Below are 18241 nucleotides of genomic sequence, written 5' to 3'. Positions count from 1 at the left end.
CATTTGGCTGCTCCTCTTCCATACCCCTTAGAGCTATTTAACTACATAGCAGGAACCACCCACAGCTACACCTTATCCACATCAGCCAACCCACCGCCCCTGAAGACAGCCCACAGCTGTATATTGTTAATTAACCCAGCTTGATTCCTCTACAGTATACTTTATTTTCTGTATTTTAAATACCTTTATGCTACTCTTATGCCTTTTTCTATAGCATAGCACTGCTGAATGATGAAATTTCATCATTTGATGGAGTTGGAGGCTTGAAGGTGCTTCGACTACCTGGATAATAGTCACTGAAAAAAAGAAATGATCTGGTTATGCTTCGGTGAATCTTTCCTTGTATGTGTGTATAAGGTAGCAGAATGAGGGTTGTAGGTATCATTCAGCTGTGTTGGTCAGGGTGGACCTGCTCTGAAATAATTGAATAGCGTGTGGGTTTGTGGAGCCTACCATAAAAAGAAACTAGTATTACTTAAACAGTTGCATCTTGCCTGAATATCCCCAATAGAGTTAACCACTTTGTGGTATTATGTCTTGGTCTAATAAATCTAGATGTCATATCCACACTGAAAAACGAATTAAGGCAACAAACCAGTCTGTAGTGTGTGTCCTTACATCTGCAGTGTTTCACAGGGGCTTTCAGTGACTAAACGATTCATAGCAGGAAAGATATATAAAGGTGACGTTGTGGTAAGAAAAATAGAAGCCAAAATATTATGAAAGAAAGAAGGGACAAGATGTATAAAAATCTTTGGTCCTTTGTCTGGGGCTTTAGTACCTATTAATGAGTACAGACTGCTGAATATCACTGCAATAGATATCACTGGTCTAATATTATAATTTATTTTTAAAACTTCTACTACAGCTAAAGCAATGGTGTGCCTCTCTTACACCAATACACTTTTTACCACAGAATAATAGCCTTTTGTTAACCAGGGCTTAGCTATAAACAGAAAGTTGTTTTTCTCACTGCAGTGCATTCAAATAATTTGCAATTCATTTCTACCTCACTGGAAGAAATGGAATGTCACTGTGGCTGTTTTTACTATCCATGGATTCTGTGTAATTTTTATTACTTTTATGTAGCCAGAGAAATGCCTACAGTGATCATGCAAACAAATTAAATAATTGGCCTCTTTCAGGAGAAATTCGTAAAAAATAAAGCCTAGATCTTTACACATGCAATTGCTACTTACTGCTATGAAAGTAATCTATTTTCATAGCTGAAGTAGAGGATCACAGCCTCAATTAAATAAATACTACTGTAACCATTGTTTTCATTCTGCTATGTGATGGTTAAGTGCACAAGAATATAACTGGTCAAGAAGGTACTTTTCTGAATAGATCAGTCAATTACAAAAAATTGTTCACTATAAAAATATTTATCATTAACAAAGGCAGAATAAGGTCAAGAAAGATCATTAAAGAGCGAGTCTTCCTCCAGATGTTGGTCTGTTATCCAGTGATGGTGCAGATTATGAGCTCATGTTTCAAAGTCTATGATTTCACATGTTTATCTCCTAAAATAGAAACTCACCATATTTTTTAAAAGATACAGCCAATAAACTACAAATATCTTTTTGCTTAGTGATCAGGCTGGGATTAAACAGGGGCTTAGTTTTTGTCCGTGGAGATCAGAGGAGAGTAATATTGCTTACTGATGTTTAGAATTTGCAAATGCGTAGATTTTCTTTCCATTACAGTTCAACAGAAAGAAATATAAAACAGAAAATGGGTCAACAGTATGAAACTTGGGTTTTTTTTAAAATTAACTTAAATTGAAGGAGCCTCCCTATAGCTGGATGTCTGCTTTGGAAAGTATTAAAGTTAGTAATTTTTTAATTCATACTGTCTTAGCGGCAAGCAATATTTACAAAACCCCAAAATCACAGGGTGAATCATTTCTTTCCACTGATGTCAGACTTTGCTCTAACCTGTTTGAGGTGTATGTTGTTCCTACAAAATCATATTAGTGCCTCTGTATTGTAATCTCAGTTGGAGAGAAGTGTAATAGAAATGAATGCATAGAAGTTGGTATTGTGTAGGGACAACATCACTTTGGGATCGCTTTGTTTTGTCAGTGATCCAGTGGCACGTGTGTAGTAGTACTGGATAATTCCACAGTAAAAGATTTTTCTATCAAAATGAATCTCTCTCAAACACACAGTCAGAATTGTGCATGCTGTTTCTCTGCTGGCAGGCCAGTCTCACCACACGCGGTAGGGCTCAGTGTATAAATTGCATAAAGTGGAATACCTAAGGTATATATATGACTTTCAAGGTTGGGGTTTTTTTGTCTCTTCCTGCACTCTGCTCGAGTAACTTGCTGTAGCCACATACTGCCTCTCATTGTGTCTCATTGTCCCCTTGATAAAAAAGGAAGGATTAATTATATTGCCATTTTGTAAAGGACTAAAAACCTACATAAAATCTACAAATAAAGAAGCCTTATTGTCATTTATTAGTCAGAAGCTTGACCTTACTTCTAGAGGAGTGCTTGTCTTCAAGTGTTTCTTCTGAGTCCACTGTCAGTCACTTTCTAGTTCCTGCTCATGGATGTATCCAAAGTTGAGTATAAAGATATTGAGGTAAAATTTAATTTTTATGCATATGTTCCAATAGACAAAACAGATGCAGCTTTCCAAAATGAAAACTCTGATCTCTCTGAAGATGGGTGGGTTTAAAATAAGTCTCCTAAATGCTGTTTGATCGCTATTTGCTTGGCATTTTGGAAATGGCAGGAGGCGGGAGGAAGAGTTGTTGAAGTCATAAATACAAATGTTGCTTTTAATTGGGCATTGACACACAGATTATTTTTACAGTTCATTTAAAATAATGCAAAAATATTTACAAATTTTAAAAGAGATATCCTGGTAGATTTATTTTTTACTGGTTTTGTGTTTGGTGCGTTGACAGCCAAATGTAGTAGCACTGTGTCTAATTTAGTGAAACAGGGTGGGACTTTTTTTTTGTTTGAAGTGACTAAGAAATTTTTAAAAACCTCTTATGAAGCCTGCGCAAATGCGTGTGCTCTGTACTTTTAAACATTTAGAAAGACTTCATCACATACTGAGTGATCCCTGTAGTTGTGTCAGGACAGAAGTCATGAATCTGTAAAAGTCAGTGCAGGTCGGATCCCTTGAAGGGTCTTAATTAACAGATGGCTTTTAATTTGGCTTTGGAGAAGGGTACAAGATGGTGCTAAAATAATTATCTGCTTCTGAGATCTTTTCCCTTCTTGATTGCTTGGTGAACACCCTTCCTGAATCTTTAAGCTCAGGCTCTGTTCAGTGTCCTGTTCTTCAGAATGAAGGTACGTGTGTGTGACTTGGGTTAATTAGACTACATGAAGCTTTGAGTGAATGGTGAAGTATAAAGTTACCATCTATCATCTCACAGTAAAACCAGATAAGCAAAGAAATCGACGTGCTTATCTTCTGGAAGTTTGGCAGTCATACTTGCACAGTAGTGTGTGACAGCAGTAAGGACTGGTTTAATTGGAAATTTTGAGCTAAATTCCCTCACTTAAAACAAACTTTAAAAAAAGAGTTTCTCAGTGGCTTCCCAGAGCATTAATTGATAGCCAGACAGACAGCTGTATTATATTTAGCAAAAAAACACTCACCTTGCATTGTTCAGTGTACAAAACATCTGTAGGACCTGCTCATTTTGTAGAACTCGGGTGCTGTCAACATCATACTTTCATTGCAGGAGTATCAGGGAGGAGTGTTTTTTCCTTTTAGAAAATCAGCAGCTATGCCAAGTTCCACAGAGTAATGCTATGCAGCGCAGTTGTTCTCAAGCTCTTGCCTTGTAGCCCGCCGGCAACACAGACGTACCCATTTTTCCTTTTAGACAGATCTATAGCTACTGCTTTATGGTAAATACCGTATTTTACTTACAGAAAAGGAGAAGCCGTTGCTTCACTGAGTGCCTAAGGCCCCTCCTGAGTATAGAGGTGCTGATGTGAGTGTCAGACTTGCCACAGCGTGTTCTTATTACTGTTGTAGTGGGCTGATTTGGTCAATGCTTTTCCGATCTGGAAAATGATAAATATCTTGAATTTATCTTGCATATTTACAAGGCTTAAAGTTACCAAACTGTCCTCAACAGCTCGCTCAGTTATTTGTTAATTCACATATAGAACAGGAAAAACTCGTAATATTGAACAGTTCTGGAAATATTAGGACAATAGCTCCTAGACAAGAATAGCTTTTAGCATTTGAAAATGTCAAATATTAATTTTAACCATTAAAAAACTGCCATGCAATTTTGACAGAGCAGGAAAAATTCTTCTTCTGTTCTTTGTTGTAAGTGGTAGCTTAATGTGATACAAAGACATTTAGAAAAATGTGGTTGAATATATTCAGAGTCTGTTTTGATCTGATTTCAATGTCTGCATCCTTGAGCTTGTGTGTACTGGCACTTATACCTCCAGATACATTTACCATGCAAGTAATTCGGTTCCATTCCTTGCATACCTCAAGCATGGTGATTACTCATTTGGCTCAGTCTTCTTAACACATTTTTAAGGCACAGCAGCCTCTGCAAGTGCACACTTACTGCAGAGGAGACATCAGCATCCTTCTGTGCTGCTTACTGAGAGTAAGTGGCTGGAGCTGCATAGGAGGATGTGAGCAGATTAGCTGTAATGTTGTTGCTCACTTTGAAGGGGCATTGTATTGATGGGCAAGAAGAAATGGTAGCAATTGGCAGGGAATCTGTGCTGCAGCCATTCTGCTGCTGGTTTGATGGTCCCAGTTATGCCATGCTTGAGGTTAAGCAGGGTTTGAGGCATTGCAACCTGTGGATTGTAATAGAAACTCTGGGAGACAGCAATGCTTCCTGGGGAATGTCAAGCCTTTAGCTCAAAGAAAAAGACACTGTGAATGTGCTGGGATATTCTGTGCTGGAATTGTTACAGATATAATTAAGTAAACTTTTTTTCCTTATGGATTTTCTTGGTCTTTCTACCTCTTTGCATGTTATCTGTTTTGTCTTGCAGTCTTCCCTTAGTGAGTATTGGTCCCTTTGCACTCTCTCTTCACTGGCTGTAGAAGTTACCTTCTCTCCAGCTCTTGCTCTATAAAAAAGCTGACTTGTATCATTCCCCACTTCACTGACTTGCTTATCTTTTATTATGTGTTACTTAGAGATACCTATTCTCTTTGGATTATACTCTCTAATTTCCCCCATCTGTTACTCTTTAATTCCTTAACTGTGGTATTTAATTCAGTAAAACATTGTAAGATAGAGTTTATGTGTAACATGCTGTACAAATGAAAACTCATTCTAATGAGACAAATTGCACTGACCAGTTTGTGTTAAGTATGTGACCTTTTGCAGAGTAGTTCAGTCTGGTTTTAGTCCAGTTGTAAAGTAATCTTGGTTTGAAGAATAGTCACTGAACTTCAGTAATGCACAAAACCTCAAGAACTTCTTTTTTATTATTATTTTATTTTGGTAAATGCATGAGTGAAATGTTTTTAACCCAGAAATCCTATTTGGTGAAAGAATGTGAACAAGGCTACCGAGATGGATTAACTAATTCTCATTTTTCTTGGCTGGGCGTTCTGTAGCTGGAGTGAAGATAGTAAGCAAAGTATTTATTTCCTAACGTTGGTGGCAGCTGGCTCTTAAAATCAGTGTTCATACCTTTCTGTTAGTTTTATTTTGCAAAGTAAGCAAAACAAGCTTGTGTCAGGAAGAGGTGATGGAAAACAATTGCTTATTTTGCACTTACAAGCCCCACATACGGTTGAATCAACCACTGATTGTCTTATGGTTTTGTATCAGCTGCTACAGAGAGAGTTGTGTGTGAGCTCTACATTATTATTCCAAGAAGCAACTGAATTATGAATAAGCTAGAAGGTACTTGAAGGAATCAGGTTAGTTATTCTGGAGTTTCCTTCATTTTAGTTGAACATTGGTCCCATGTGTTAATGGTTAACTCTGTGAATTTACAATTTTATTATGGGATCAACATACAATAACATACTGGGAAAGATACATGTTTGGCTGTGAAGCATCTGCTCTTGATAACTAGTTCTTTAAGTCTTTGCGTTAAACTTTCTAGAGATCAAAGGCAAGTCTAGTTCTTTGTAGGCTAACACTGAATGGCAATCTCTCTTTTAGCCCATTTGAGCGGGAGAAATAATAAAAAAGTAGTGTTCAACCACAATAAATACTTCTTAATCAAGCACTTTTCAGGAAGTTCTTTGTTAAAAAATAGTCTTTTTAAATTTTAGAGTCTGTATGCCAAAAAAGATCTGGGAAACAACTGGTAAATGCTCAAAGGGCTTTTTTGTTTCTGAAAAGGGAGACAACCTAAGCATAATGCTCTCAGTGTTGATTTTGGGGGGTTTCATATAATACATCTTATTTTCAGTACCATTGTAACTTTGCAAGTTGTATTAAAGTAGCTATTTTAATGTTTTAGATCTGTAGTTCAAATGAAGACTTGATTTATGAATGTTCATAGGGTCTGTGTTCCAATTAACTGATTTATGTTCTGTCACGGGGAAAAAAATAGTCTTAATGTATTTTATTGCTATCTTAGATAGCTGAAATTTCACTTAGGATGCAAAAACCAGTGTTAGAGCAGGAAGCTAAAACCAGCATTATAGCAAAGACTGCAGAGGCACTTAGAAAACGTCAGCAGTTTTGGGTGGATTTTTTTCCTTTCCAATCCTTTTATCAGTAAGACTCTTGCAATTCACATTTGAAGATCAAGAAAACAATATTAGACTTTCAGAGGGAGTTAATCTGTGTCCAAAGCACTTTAGCTAAATTAAAATAAAAACTAAAAAATCTATCTACTTGTGCCAGCTCTTGTTTGAATCTGGGTTAGACTAATGTGTGGTCTGCTGTGCTGTGAGGGCATGTGAGCCACAGCTGCTGGATTTTGTTAGCTCCTGTGTCTCTCATCTATGCAAACTTGAAGTCAAAGTTCTTTAATATTTCTGTGGTTCTGTTTCCCCATCTCCGGAATGAGAGTGCTGTTTCCTTAGGGACATTCACTGCACGCTGCTGGCTGTGGAAGCTGTTGGTCAAACGGACCCAGTACCGTCACCTGCTGTGCTTTTCACCTAGTTGTTCCTCTGTGATCTACTGCCGAGGGCTTTTCAAGTGTGTTTCCATCGAACAGGACCCCTGTATGAAGGAGGCAGGGGTACACTTCCAGAAGAGACTGCATTTTACCAAGGCTGTGGCTGGTTGCAGAATCTCGGTGACATTTGCATTGCGTGAAAGCTGTGTGGCCCATTGAACTGGATGAAACTTGCCTATATTTATCAAAATAAGAGGAAGAATAATTTAATTTAAAAATATTAGTTTAGCTCAACATGTCTGTTTTATCAGATGCAAATGAACGCGTTTCCATTGTTGGGCTTGCTGCTTTCTATCCAGAGGAAGCTTTGTGAAGGAGGGTGCTGCTGACATATTAGCACATTTTACTTTGTCCTTAGGTCAAGTGTTTTTGTCAGCTCTCTAACATGTCTGTTAGGGTGAGGATTTTTGAAAGTGTATGTTTCGCTAAAGCTGGAATTTTTTAGACTTCCTCCTTAGGATCCATCATGCACCCATGCATTGGACTTGTCTTTCATTACAGAAATAGGTGGCTTGAAACCTCTGTCTAAGAAATAGGAAATGTGTTAGTAATTATAATTTATTTTTCTTCAGATTTATTGTTTATTTTTTCTTGAATACCAAAATTCTTCTTTCTGTCTGTTTTTTTTTAGGATTTTGTTTCGACCTCACATTAATTTAATCTGGTTTTCTGCAGTTACTAGTAATAACTAATATTTATTTTACATACTGTCAATGAGAGCTTCCCATTATGTCTGTTATGAGAAGCGGGGAACAAAAAGCTTAAACTTTTAAGATAAACTACATGGACAAGTTGCTTGTTACAGCCTTCTGCTCCCTCAGAGCAAATTTTGTGAAGTGCCCGGGCTGAGCCTGGTTGTTGGGTGCTTCCTTACAAAAGGCACCTAACGAAAGTTTGGCACAGTGTTAGGAAGCAGAGAGGAACACTATACCTAACCATCTCAGAAAGGGACAATTATAATTGTGAGAAAGCAGTTCCGGAAAATGAAGCATGCATTTTTGAATTTTCTTCCATGCTGCATCACTAATGCCATGCAGGCCATCAGTTCTTCAGACCACTAGAGATATTTATGAAATCAGTCCACGATCCTGGAGATTTAGAAAGGCAGTATTGCTAGCTGGAGGAGAGTGCCTAAATGGAAAATAATAGTAATAGTATTTATAAAAAGATTGTCATAGAAAATGGATGAATTTCCTAAAGTCGTCTGGTTTTGCCTGACTGCAACTGAGAGCTGAGCGTAAAGACAAAGTAGAAAGCAAAAATATAAATTAGCCCTTTAGACCACAATGATATTAGGAAAAAAAAAAAAAGCTTAATAACCTAATTTATTTTGAAACCTGATTTGAAATAGTGCACAATAAAATGCTAGACAAATGCATCTTGAGGTGTTGGTGGGTGTAGTGTGGTTTTATTTGATCACACAATTTACTTTTTCAAGCCCATTTTGTTCTGCTTTGTGTGGCTTTCATGTCTTACTAATTTTTGCCTTCCTAAGCCATTTTGTCATGGTTTTTACTGTTGTCCGTAGCTCTGCTGTGCCTCACTGTCACACCAAAGTGACTCCCTGTCATGAAGTCAGTCTTCAGGATAAGACTTTCTTTTTATAAGTCTGAAATACACTTTACTTTCGACTCTTCTCCATCCGGGTTGCCTGATCATTTGTCTGGGTTGAAGGTCTGTCTTTAAAGAACTAATATTTTGTTGCCGGCAAAAGAAAGGGGAGGTGAAGGAAGGGTCAGGGTGTGGATCAGTGTTAAACAAATTGTGAAGGTCACAAAGAATTTTAATCTGGCTTGAAAGAAAGACTTGTATCCAGCAGCACATTTTTGTTTGCGATAGTCTGAATGGACAATTGTGGCTACTTTGAGAATTTGGTGTAGACTGCATGACTGGTATAAATTGAATTAGTCTCATGACAAGGACATAGTCCCCTCTTTTTTCTATCTGTCTGATGGAAAGCAGAAGAAAGCCCTGCGTGACACGTCTTGACCCACAATGTCAATGTGGGCTTTTGTGACAGGCTCTGATTTCTGGCCTGTCATTTGATAAAGCCAATTTGGTGGAGACTAGGAAGAAGGCTTGCTGCAACACAAAATGTACTTACAGAAAAAAGTATCTGGTGGTGAGTACAGATGACTGCCGTTCCATCTTAATAGCCATTAGAAAGCCACAGTTTCTTCCTGAAAATGGGGCAAAGTCTTGGCCTTGTATAGCACAGGGACACAGACACACCAAACCATGCACTGTGTAATATCCTGCACTGTGGCATCACCTTTCTTTATCCTTTTGTCCAGCCATCCCTGTGCCTTCCATTTCCTCCATTTGCTTATTTCTTATGTTTTTCTTTCTCAATCTTCTGCCTGCCTTTTGTCATCTTACACTTTTCTCTTCCCCCCACTTTATACCCTGCACTGGAGTGAAATCAGTCCCTCTCTTCCATGCTAACAGGGTACCAGCAAAGAAAGCATTGTGAGTCCTGCTTTTCCTAAGACCAAGAACATCCCAACTTTCTGATTTTGTGTCTGTTTCCCTCCCATTCCTGATGCCCTCTTTCCTGCCTCCATTGGCACTGGCTGAGGTGGAAACATTTATAGGACATCAAAGGAAAAAGCAACTGAATGCAGTTTGTGTAAGATAAAAGTGCAACTTGCAGTGCTTATTGCTCTACTGCACTCACAATGCAGGTCTAATGATTTAAATTGAAAGATTTTGTAATGTTTTAAGTACTAGGAAGACAGTATGAATTGCTGCTGGTTTTGTTTATTTTAAATGACATTAGAAATGCTCTCCTTCCCATTGATACGCAATGCAGTGGTCTTTTTTAATGCAGTGCATCAAGATATTTTCACTGTAAATTTGCAAAACTCACAAGAAAATGATTGTCATGTTTTTCCTGAATACTAATTTTAAATAAGAGGCTGTAATCTGAGCAGGGGTAGCCAAGTATTTTTGCAGTCATTAAACAAACAGGAACATGGTAAGAAAATTATATTTACGCTACAGGGTTGCAATTTCAAGGGATAAGATTTGGCTGCAAATGCTCTGACAGTGAATCATGGCATTGTTGCCAGTGTCATGACCACATCTGAGTGATGTTTTCTGGAAGTTCCATCATTTGTATCACGAATTCTGGTGGGTTTTGTTGGAGAGTCATTTCAGCTTATGCCACAGAGGAGATGAAGAAAACTGAAACCATTGTATGGCGTAACAAATCCAGAAACATTTACTTTTCTGAGCATGTGTATGTTCCGTTATCTCATGTAGATTTGGGAAATGTGCTCTCTTTGTTAATATGATGTATTTTTTTTCTCTTCCCTTATTCAGAGACCTGAGTGAAAATCAGATAAAAGGAATCCCTAGAAAAGCCTTTCGAGGAATCATTGATGTGAAGAACTTGTAAGTGACAACTTCATTAATATTAGTGGTGAAAAACATTCTCCCTGGGTTACATCTGCCTGTTACTATTGGCTTGAGTACCATGTAGTTAGCTCGGTGCAGCACAAAAAGGGAGCTGTGGACCCTGCTGTGTGCAGCAGGTTGTCGTCAAGGGCCTCACATGCTGCTTTGGTCTTGTGTGCACACTTTGCAACGTACCTGAAGAAAAATGTATACGTAGGGGTTTTACCCTGCCCTTCACTGTAGTCCTGCAAAGTCATGGTCCAAGCCTTGAAGCAAGATATGCATAGGAAAAGAACTGGTAGAGTTTGGGGATGAAATTGAAATATTTCACTTTGATTAAATTCTTTGTCCCACAGCTTAGGTGGGAAGTAAATAGGGCAAAACGTGGCATACAGGCACAGTAGTTGGGCACGATTATCAGAAAATGAAAAAATAATGTGAGAAATTAACTGTGCATGCTTTGACAGTTTGTGTTAAAAATGAAAATAACTTTTAAAAGCCATTAAAGAAAATCAGGTTTTGCTGTTTGTACTAATGAAGCTAGTCTGTCTTAGCCGTTTTCTATAACATATAGCCTGAAATACATGTAAATGAAGACTTTCAGCTCTGTATTTCCAGAGCTGCTAAAGGCTCTTACATGTTACAAACCAGAAATATATTTCTGTGCGTGCCCACACGGTAACGCACCGTTGGCATTGTTAGAGTCAACACAAGGTGAATTGAAAAAGGAAATAACAGCCAACAAGTTGGCAGAGAGTCAGGATTTCCTGAGAAGACTTGCAGCCACTCTCAGAACCATTTCAGAGCCATTAGTATTAGCACTGTGTTACCACACCAGTAGCTGGAATCTGATACCCCACCATGGTAAATATTGTCAGCATAGTGTAAATAGTGTGGATTTATCCTTCGTGTGTTTATGTTGTAGAAGAATTAGCTAGAGGAGGTCTAAAAAGAAGCACTTTTCTACAAAGAGTCTTGCAACATAACACGTGTTTTCATTTCTTGCCCCAATGAACAACCTATTTAGTGTCCAGACTATTTTTTTTTTTTTTTTTCTACAAGCAGCATGGAAACTGTTAAGGGCAGTCAGTCAACATGTATCAAAGCACGGCCACATCTGCATTCAAGGGCAAAGCACAATTCTTGTACTTTCTCTGGTGATACTGCATTGCAGGGACTATCACATCACTGGGGTTTGTGCTAGGGAGACAGTACTGCAAAAGACCAAAGGAGGACTTCCCCCAAACTGGAAAAGATAGGCACAGGAGCAACTCTGTGAAATGCCCCCTGCTTTCTAAGCACTGTGCAAGGTGCTTTTGGAGATTTTGGGATAGATAGAATGTGAAGACTTCTACACATTGTCTAACGTTTGCAGCTGTTTCTGCAGGCAATCAGCATACTAACCTTGTGTTCTTCAATGGTTTGCTGCTTCCTTCCTTCATATTCAACAGTGACTTTAGCTTTTCAGGTGTGAAGGCTTTTTTACCTCAACATCAGCCTGAGAAAGCATGAGAAAAATTGAGGAGCCAATTAAACTCATCTAAGTCTGTACGGTAATGTTGTTCTTCAGTGGAGGAGAATCAGAGGACCTGTGTGAGCAGGCCTAGCTTTTAAGACACAGGAAAAAATGTAGAATATAGATTATAATGGGAAGATATTTGTGGATTTTAGACAGAAACAGCGCTCTTTTGTCATGTTAGCACGAACTTTACTTACGTTATGTAATCTAGAGCAACAATAGATGGTGTTTTGTTTCAGAAAATCTAGCTTTCCCTACTATAATTCACTGTTAGTTGTCTAACGTAATTTAAAATAGCAAAGTTTACATTCAGAGATGCATTTGCTTCTGGCAAGCTGTCAGAAAAATCACAGGTATTCTCTGATTTATACACCCAATCTCAGTGCAGAAGGAACCAGAGTCTCACTTTTGCATGAGCCAGTATCAAGGGATGGCTGGCTGGACTGCTTACAGGAACTCCAGGAATGTTGGGACCTAAAACTTTAACAAAAAAATGTGACTGCTAAGTTAGGCAGTATCTATTATTTTGATGTAAAAGATACAGTGTGAGAAGTGCTTCCTTGCAGCACCCCTTTTCTGTCTTTCAGGAATACTGTAGTTATCACAGCATCATAGAATAATTCTGGTTGGAATTGACCTCTGGAGGTCATCTAGACCAACCTCTGGCTCAGCAGGAGCACAAAGCTTACTAGTCTAATGAATAGTTTTGCTGATGTAAGCCACAAGTACTGATTGTTCAGATAAATACCAGAAGAAGCAAACTTTTCACTCAGATCTGTAGTAATTTTTTCTTGATAAGGAATGGATGAATTGTGCCCAGAGTGGTTCATTAGATCAGATGACTGTTGCTTCCAGACACAGAGCAGTGGCCTATGAGTTGCTGAGAAAAATGGGACAAAATCTTGAGCCAACTTGCTGCTGGCATCTAAATTTCTGCAGCAGTAACTGTAAGGGTGTGATGCAAGTTGAACCAAGTTAATATTTAAAGCTCTTAAAGCTTTAAGCAGTAAGCTTAAGCATGCCAATTCCCATTCTCAGTCTAGATTTGGCAGCCAAATTGCTCCCTTCTGAGTCACAGAAATGACCATGCCAATGAGCACAAGTGTTCGAGCAGCTAGAGGAGGAGAATGAGTCTTTGCCTGTCGGTGCCATTCAGCTGTTCAAACACCTGCACTGCTGATCGCCTGGTGACTCTCCGACACATGTGCCAATGTGATAGCGACAGAGTTGGCCATTTCTATGGTTATCCCTTTGCAGGTTTATTGTACTCTCTCGGAGTTCTTCTGCCTTACAAAGTATGTTTTTGAGGGATCTTGGAGACTTTTAGACTTAAGAATAAAGTTACATGTTCTCCTACCCTCCCCAAGCCTTTCCAATTTATCTTTTAAATTCACATAGGGAAGGGCTGGCATGAAATTGTCTCTTTCTGTCACTTGACATCTAACATGGCCTCGGATTCTTCCAGTTTCTACATAGTTTCTAAATGCCATGGCAAAAAGTAATAGCTCTGTAGATATTGTAATAGGGACACAGCAAGTGCTAGACCACATGAAAGTCTCCAGATTAATGCTGTCCTTAACAGCAGCTTGGAAAGCTTCCCTCAGGAAAAAATGTGGAGACGTTGATGCAATAGCCTAAGCCAGGGCATGAATTCCTTTTGGACACAAACTCTGAAATATGCCATCTCTGGGCTTAACATAAATTACTGTGGGTGCCATTTGGAAACCCTGTGAGAACTACCCTATCTCAGCGTGGCCACAGCAGCAAGCAACACCAAGTGGCAGACTGCAGCCAGTTGGAGCATAATGGTGTAAAAAGAGTTCCTGAATTTAAGGGCAGAGGTGCTGCTGCGTTTGCTAAGTGATGAGAGTCTTTGGTGACGTCCCTTGAGCACCAGGGCTGCAGAACTGGCTTGCTACTGGTATGATTTTGGGCATTTAAAAAAAAAAAAAAAAAAAAAAAAGGTTAAGATAATAGGAAAGAAAAAAGAAAGGTGTTACAGAAAGCAGTGTTTAGGGATAGTTTTCACCATACCTTTCCTTTTAAATGGTAAAAGCTTTCTATCTTTAGTAATTCCTTAGCAAAGCAGTGATCCCCGGAAAATGGGCTTGTGTAAGGGCTGTGCTAAAGAAGAGCTTTTCAACCTCAGGGAGGCCAACATTTTTGCATGAGACAAAGCCAAAGCAGAGACTGCCAAGATGAGGTTTTAAAACTCCCGAGTGGGGGAAATGTAGCTGTGTGAATTATTTTCATATGAAGTGTTTTCTGCTGTTTGACTATAAAATCAAAGGAAGAATCTGCACATAAAGAATATGTTAGTAAGTCTATTTCTAATTAAAATATATAAATAATTATACAGCTTTTAGAAAGTTTCATGAACACATAATGTCCATTACCAATAGTGAACTTGTAAGGAAATTTGGTGTAAACTAGCACTTTGAACATTCTGTGGAATAGACACATAAATGCTGCTCCGTGGCCCTAAAATAATTGAACAAGAAAGGGCGAGAGAGGGCCAGCTTGCAGCACGCACCTGTATTCAATTTCTGTTACTTACTACTTAGAGAACAGGAAATGTTTTTTGCAGGAATCTAGCCCCAAGTAAGCACACTTATTTTAAGAATTAAAGTACATGTTTTGGGGTCTTGTTGAGCTTTTGGCTAACTCAGCACTGTCAGCCACGGCCTTCCGTCATAAAAATATATAGAGCCGCTTCTTGGATTGCTGCACATTTACCCTGCTTGTATCACATCTTGGCATTCAGACGGGAGTTCTCTGGTGAGGCATTCCTGCAGTTTCTCTTGAATTAGCCTGGCCAGCCCACCTTGTCAAGGGCAGCCAGATTCCCAGAATAGGAATATGCAGAGGCTGACTCAAGTAAAGATCCTGTAACTGTAGCAACCATTCTTTTGAGGTGTTTCTTGTGGTTATTGGCAGGATGCTCCCAGCTCTTCCTCTTGCTGTGCCTCTCTTCAGGACTGTGAAGCTGAGCATAACCAATCGAGCTGCGTGGGGATTGCAAAGCAGCATAGGAATGGGATTCTTGGAGGCATGATGATATCCAAGCTTGTGTTGCAGGGATCGTTCCTCCATAAGAAATGCACAGGACAAATTTCAAAAAATTACTCTTTCTGGCAAGCTGCTGTCCTGTGTTCTTTTGCCATCTCTTGACAGAAGTTTATTCCTTTGTTTTGTAGCATTGCAGTGAGGAAAAACAATAGCCCAAGACTTAACAGCAAGCAGAGATCTCTCTGCAAGTAAAATGGCAAGACTCTGGCTGTGTATTTCCCTAAGCTTTTGCCCCTTTGTCACCCATCCCTACCTTGCACTGTTCAGACAGAAGGAAAAGCCTCTTGTGTAAGCAGTGAGAGTGCAAACATACATCTTGCATATATGCAGAGTGCACAGTCTTGGTGTCAGTGTCTATAGAATCGTAGAGTCATTTAGGTTGGAAAAGACCTTTGAGATCATCAAGTCCAACCTGGGTTACTGGGTCTTTCAAGTCCACCACTAAACCCCAACTTCGCATCATCAACAAATACACTGAGTGCGCACCCCATCCCCTTGTCTAGCCCCTTTGGTAAAGATGTTCAAGGGACGGGCCCCGGCCCTGAGCCCTGGGAACCCCCCGAGTGCCCGGCGCCAGCGGGATGTGACTCCGTTCCCCACCGCTCTCTGGCCCGGCCACCCAGCCAGCTTTGACCCCAGCGTGGAGCCCCCCAGGCAGCCATGAGCAGCCGGTGGCTGCGGGAGAGGCTGTGGGAGACGGTGTCAGAGGCTTCACTAAGGCCCAGGACACACCAGCCACAGCCTCTCCCTCGCCCACCAGGCCGAGCAGCTGGTCACAGAAGGAAATGTCTGTGCATCCTCTGTGATCACATCAAGGAGCAAGTGCTGGTGGCAGGGCTGGGTGGTAGGAACTGTCCTGTCTCCATACTATCTATAAGGTTCAAGCTCTTTCACATCAACATCTCCCAGCCCAGGAAACTGCATGATTCATGGAAAGGAAAATGAATACATATGCAGTGTGGATGTGTGGGGACACAGCAGCAGAGCAGAGGGGGAGCCAACCCGACAGTGCAGATACCCCGCTGGAACACCACACAGAGCTAGTGCTACATGAAATTACACAGTTACTGTTTTTTGTGTGAGGAGTTGCTGCCGTTTCTTCTTCATTCACTGGAACTCAGTTCTGTGCATATTCAGCTTCTGCCTTTTACCTTTTGTAGTCTTTGACTGTAAAATAGAATTTTGTAGCATTGGGATTCAGAAAAACACAAGCTAACAGGTTCATCTGTCATGATAATACAGGCTCATTGCATTTCTGTCTAAATATTTCTTAGCCACACGTAAGATAATAGCTCTTATTACTAGAACAATTACTGCAATCCGCTTTTCTTGCATCCTGGAGCCACTTAGGAAATTGTGGGTAATATCCTTCTTTATAGCCCTAAAAGTTACTTTGGAGGAAGAAATTGAGCATTTAGATTTTTTAAAAAAATGTAGAAATACGTCAGCACATATGTAACTTTTAACACTTCTGTAAGTTAGTACACATTTAATTTCTTAGTGGTTGCATTACCTGTGCAATGTAAAAAATCAGAGCTATGTGAGTACTGTAAAATATTTTTGTGACTATTAATTTCAGTTTCTTATTTCTTAAATGGCTTTTCCTGGAAGATACTCTTACTTTTTTCTGCATGAATCTACTATTAGCATCGATCCATGTGACTTTTACAAAAATTAAACATCTAGATTGCACATTCAGGTTTTGGAAAAAGCTGAACTTGCTCTTTACGCTGAGGGGTATTTTGCATTCACTTACACAAAACATAAAAATGTGCCTGTGTCATTTTTTTATCTATCACAAACAGCAGTGCAGAGGATATTTGTAATTTTTGCCATTCAGCCGTAGAATAAAAATAATTAAACGTACCTGTCAAGTTAAAATAATGAAGAAACCCAAGGAAATAATGATTGATTTGTGTGTAGCCATTTCACTAGCAGAAATCAAGCAAGTGATTGTGAGTTATTTGCTGTACATAAATATGCAGTATATCTCAATGAAATGTTGCACTAGAAAACTTAACTCCTTTAGTCTGGTTTCTCAAGGGAAGCTATTATCCAGAGCCCTCTGAAATTCCTGGCCGTAGTTTCTTGATATTCATGTACAGTACTCTGTGTTACTATTGCAGTTTGCAGTAAAATAAAACAAAAGGAGAAAGGCAAACTGTTGGCCAGATTTTCTACTCATTTGGTGTAAAATCTGGAATAAGTCTACTGAAGTCAGTGGTTGGCCTCAAATAAAAGCAATGAAATGGCTGAAGGAGAATTGATTATCACATGTTGGCTTGTGTATTTGCTTATGTATCTTTCAATGGGCTGAACAATATGTGTCTGCATTTGATGTTGTGCATGAAAGGCACAGTATATTTCAAATATGAATACATGAAAATTTGAAGAAAGGATGAACTTCTATTATGGAACAGGTTTCAGGTTGCTTTGATCTCAGCTGGTATTTTTGAGTGTTTTCAGAGCTGGCATAACAGGTCAGAGGTAATGAAACAGTTATTTGAAGACACTCATTAGAAACAAGCCTTTTGTACTCTCTAGGGGTGAAAAGATTGTATTACTTCAATCTTAAAAATTTGTAAATAATTTTCCTCCTCCTTATCTGTAAATTCATACTGCACTCAGTGTATTCCAATAGTATATTCCTTTATATCTCCTGTAATTGATATTCATTGTGATAGTGACCATAATGAATTCAAGAGAGATCTCTGTGACCATCGCATTTGCCTTCCTAGAAATTCCGGTGTAGTGCAGCATTATTATACGATTAAAATAACACGTTACCATCTTCCCACCTTCTACGGAGAAATATCACCTGCAGCATGAGTTAGTTTTATTAGTTTGAGCTTTTGCCGTCTGTTCTAGCCCATATAAAAAATGCAAAAAGCATACAGTATTATAGAATCATAGAATCATTTAAGTTGGAAAAGCCCTTTAAGATCACAGAGTCCAATCATTAACCCAGCACAGCCAAGTCCACCACTACACCATGTCCCTAAGCACCACGTCTATATGTCTTTTAAACACTTCTGGGGATAGTGATTCTACCACCACCCTGGGCAGCCTGTTCCAGGGCTTGGCCACCCTTTTGGTGAGGAAATCTTTCCTAATACCCAACCTAAACCTCCCCTAGTGCAACT

At 39.2% G+C, this 18241-nt stretch overlaps 1 protein-coding gene across 1 annotated transcript in view; it reads left to right on the top strand.

Moving 5' to 3' along the window:
* The window catches only part of SLIT3 (slit guidance ligand 3), a 530317-nt gene that overhangs the window by 259554 nt on the left and 252522 nt on the right, over positions 1–18241 (top strand). Inside the window, exon 6 of the mRNA XM_040604595.1 lies at positions 10436–10507. Within this exon, the coding sequence (XP_040460529.1) occupies positions 10436–10507 (72 nt within the window). The remainder of the gene's footprint in view (positions 1–10435; positions 10508–18241) is intronic.

Source organism: Falco naumanni, chromosome 8 (assembly GCF_017639655.2).
Source record: "Falco naumanni isolate bFalNau1 chromosome 8, bFalNau1.pat, whole genome shotgun sequence".
NCBI lineage: Eukaryota > Metazoa > Chordata > Aves > Falconiformes > Falconidae > Falco > Falco naumanni.
This window is presented reverse-complemented; position numbering and strand designations above follow the sequence as displayed.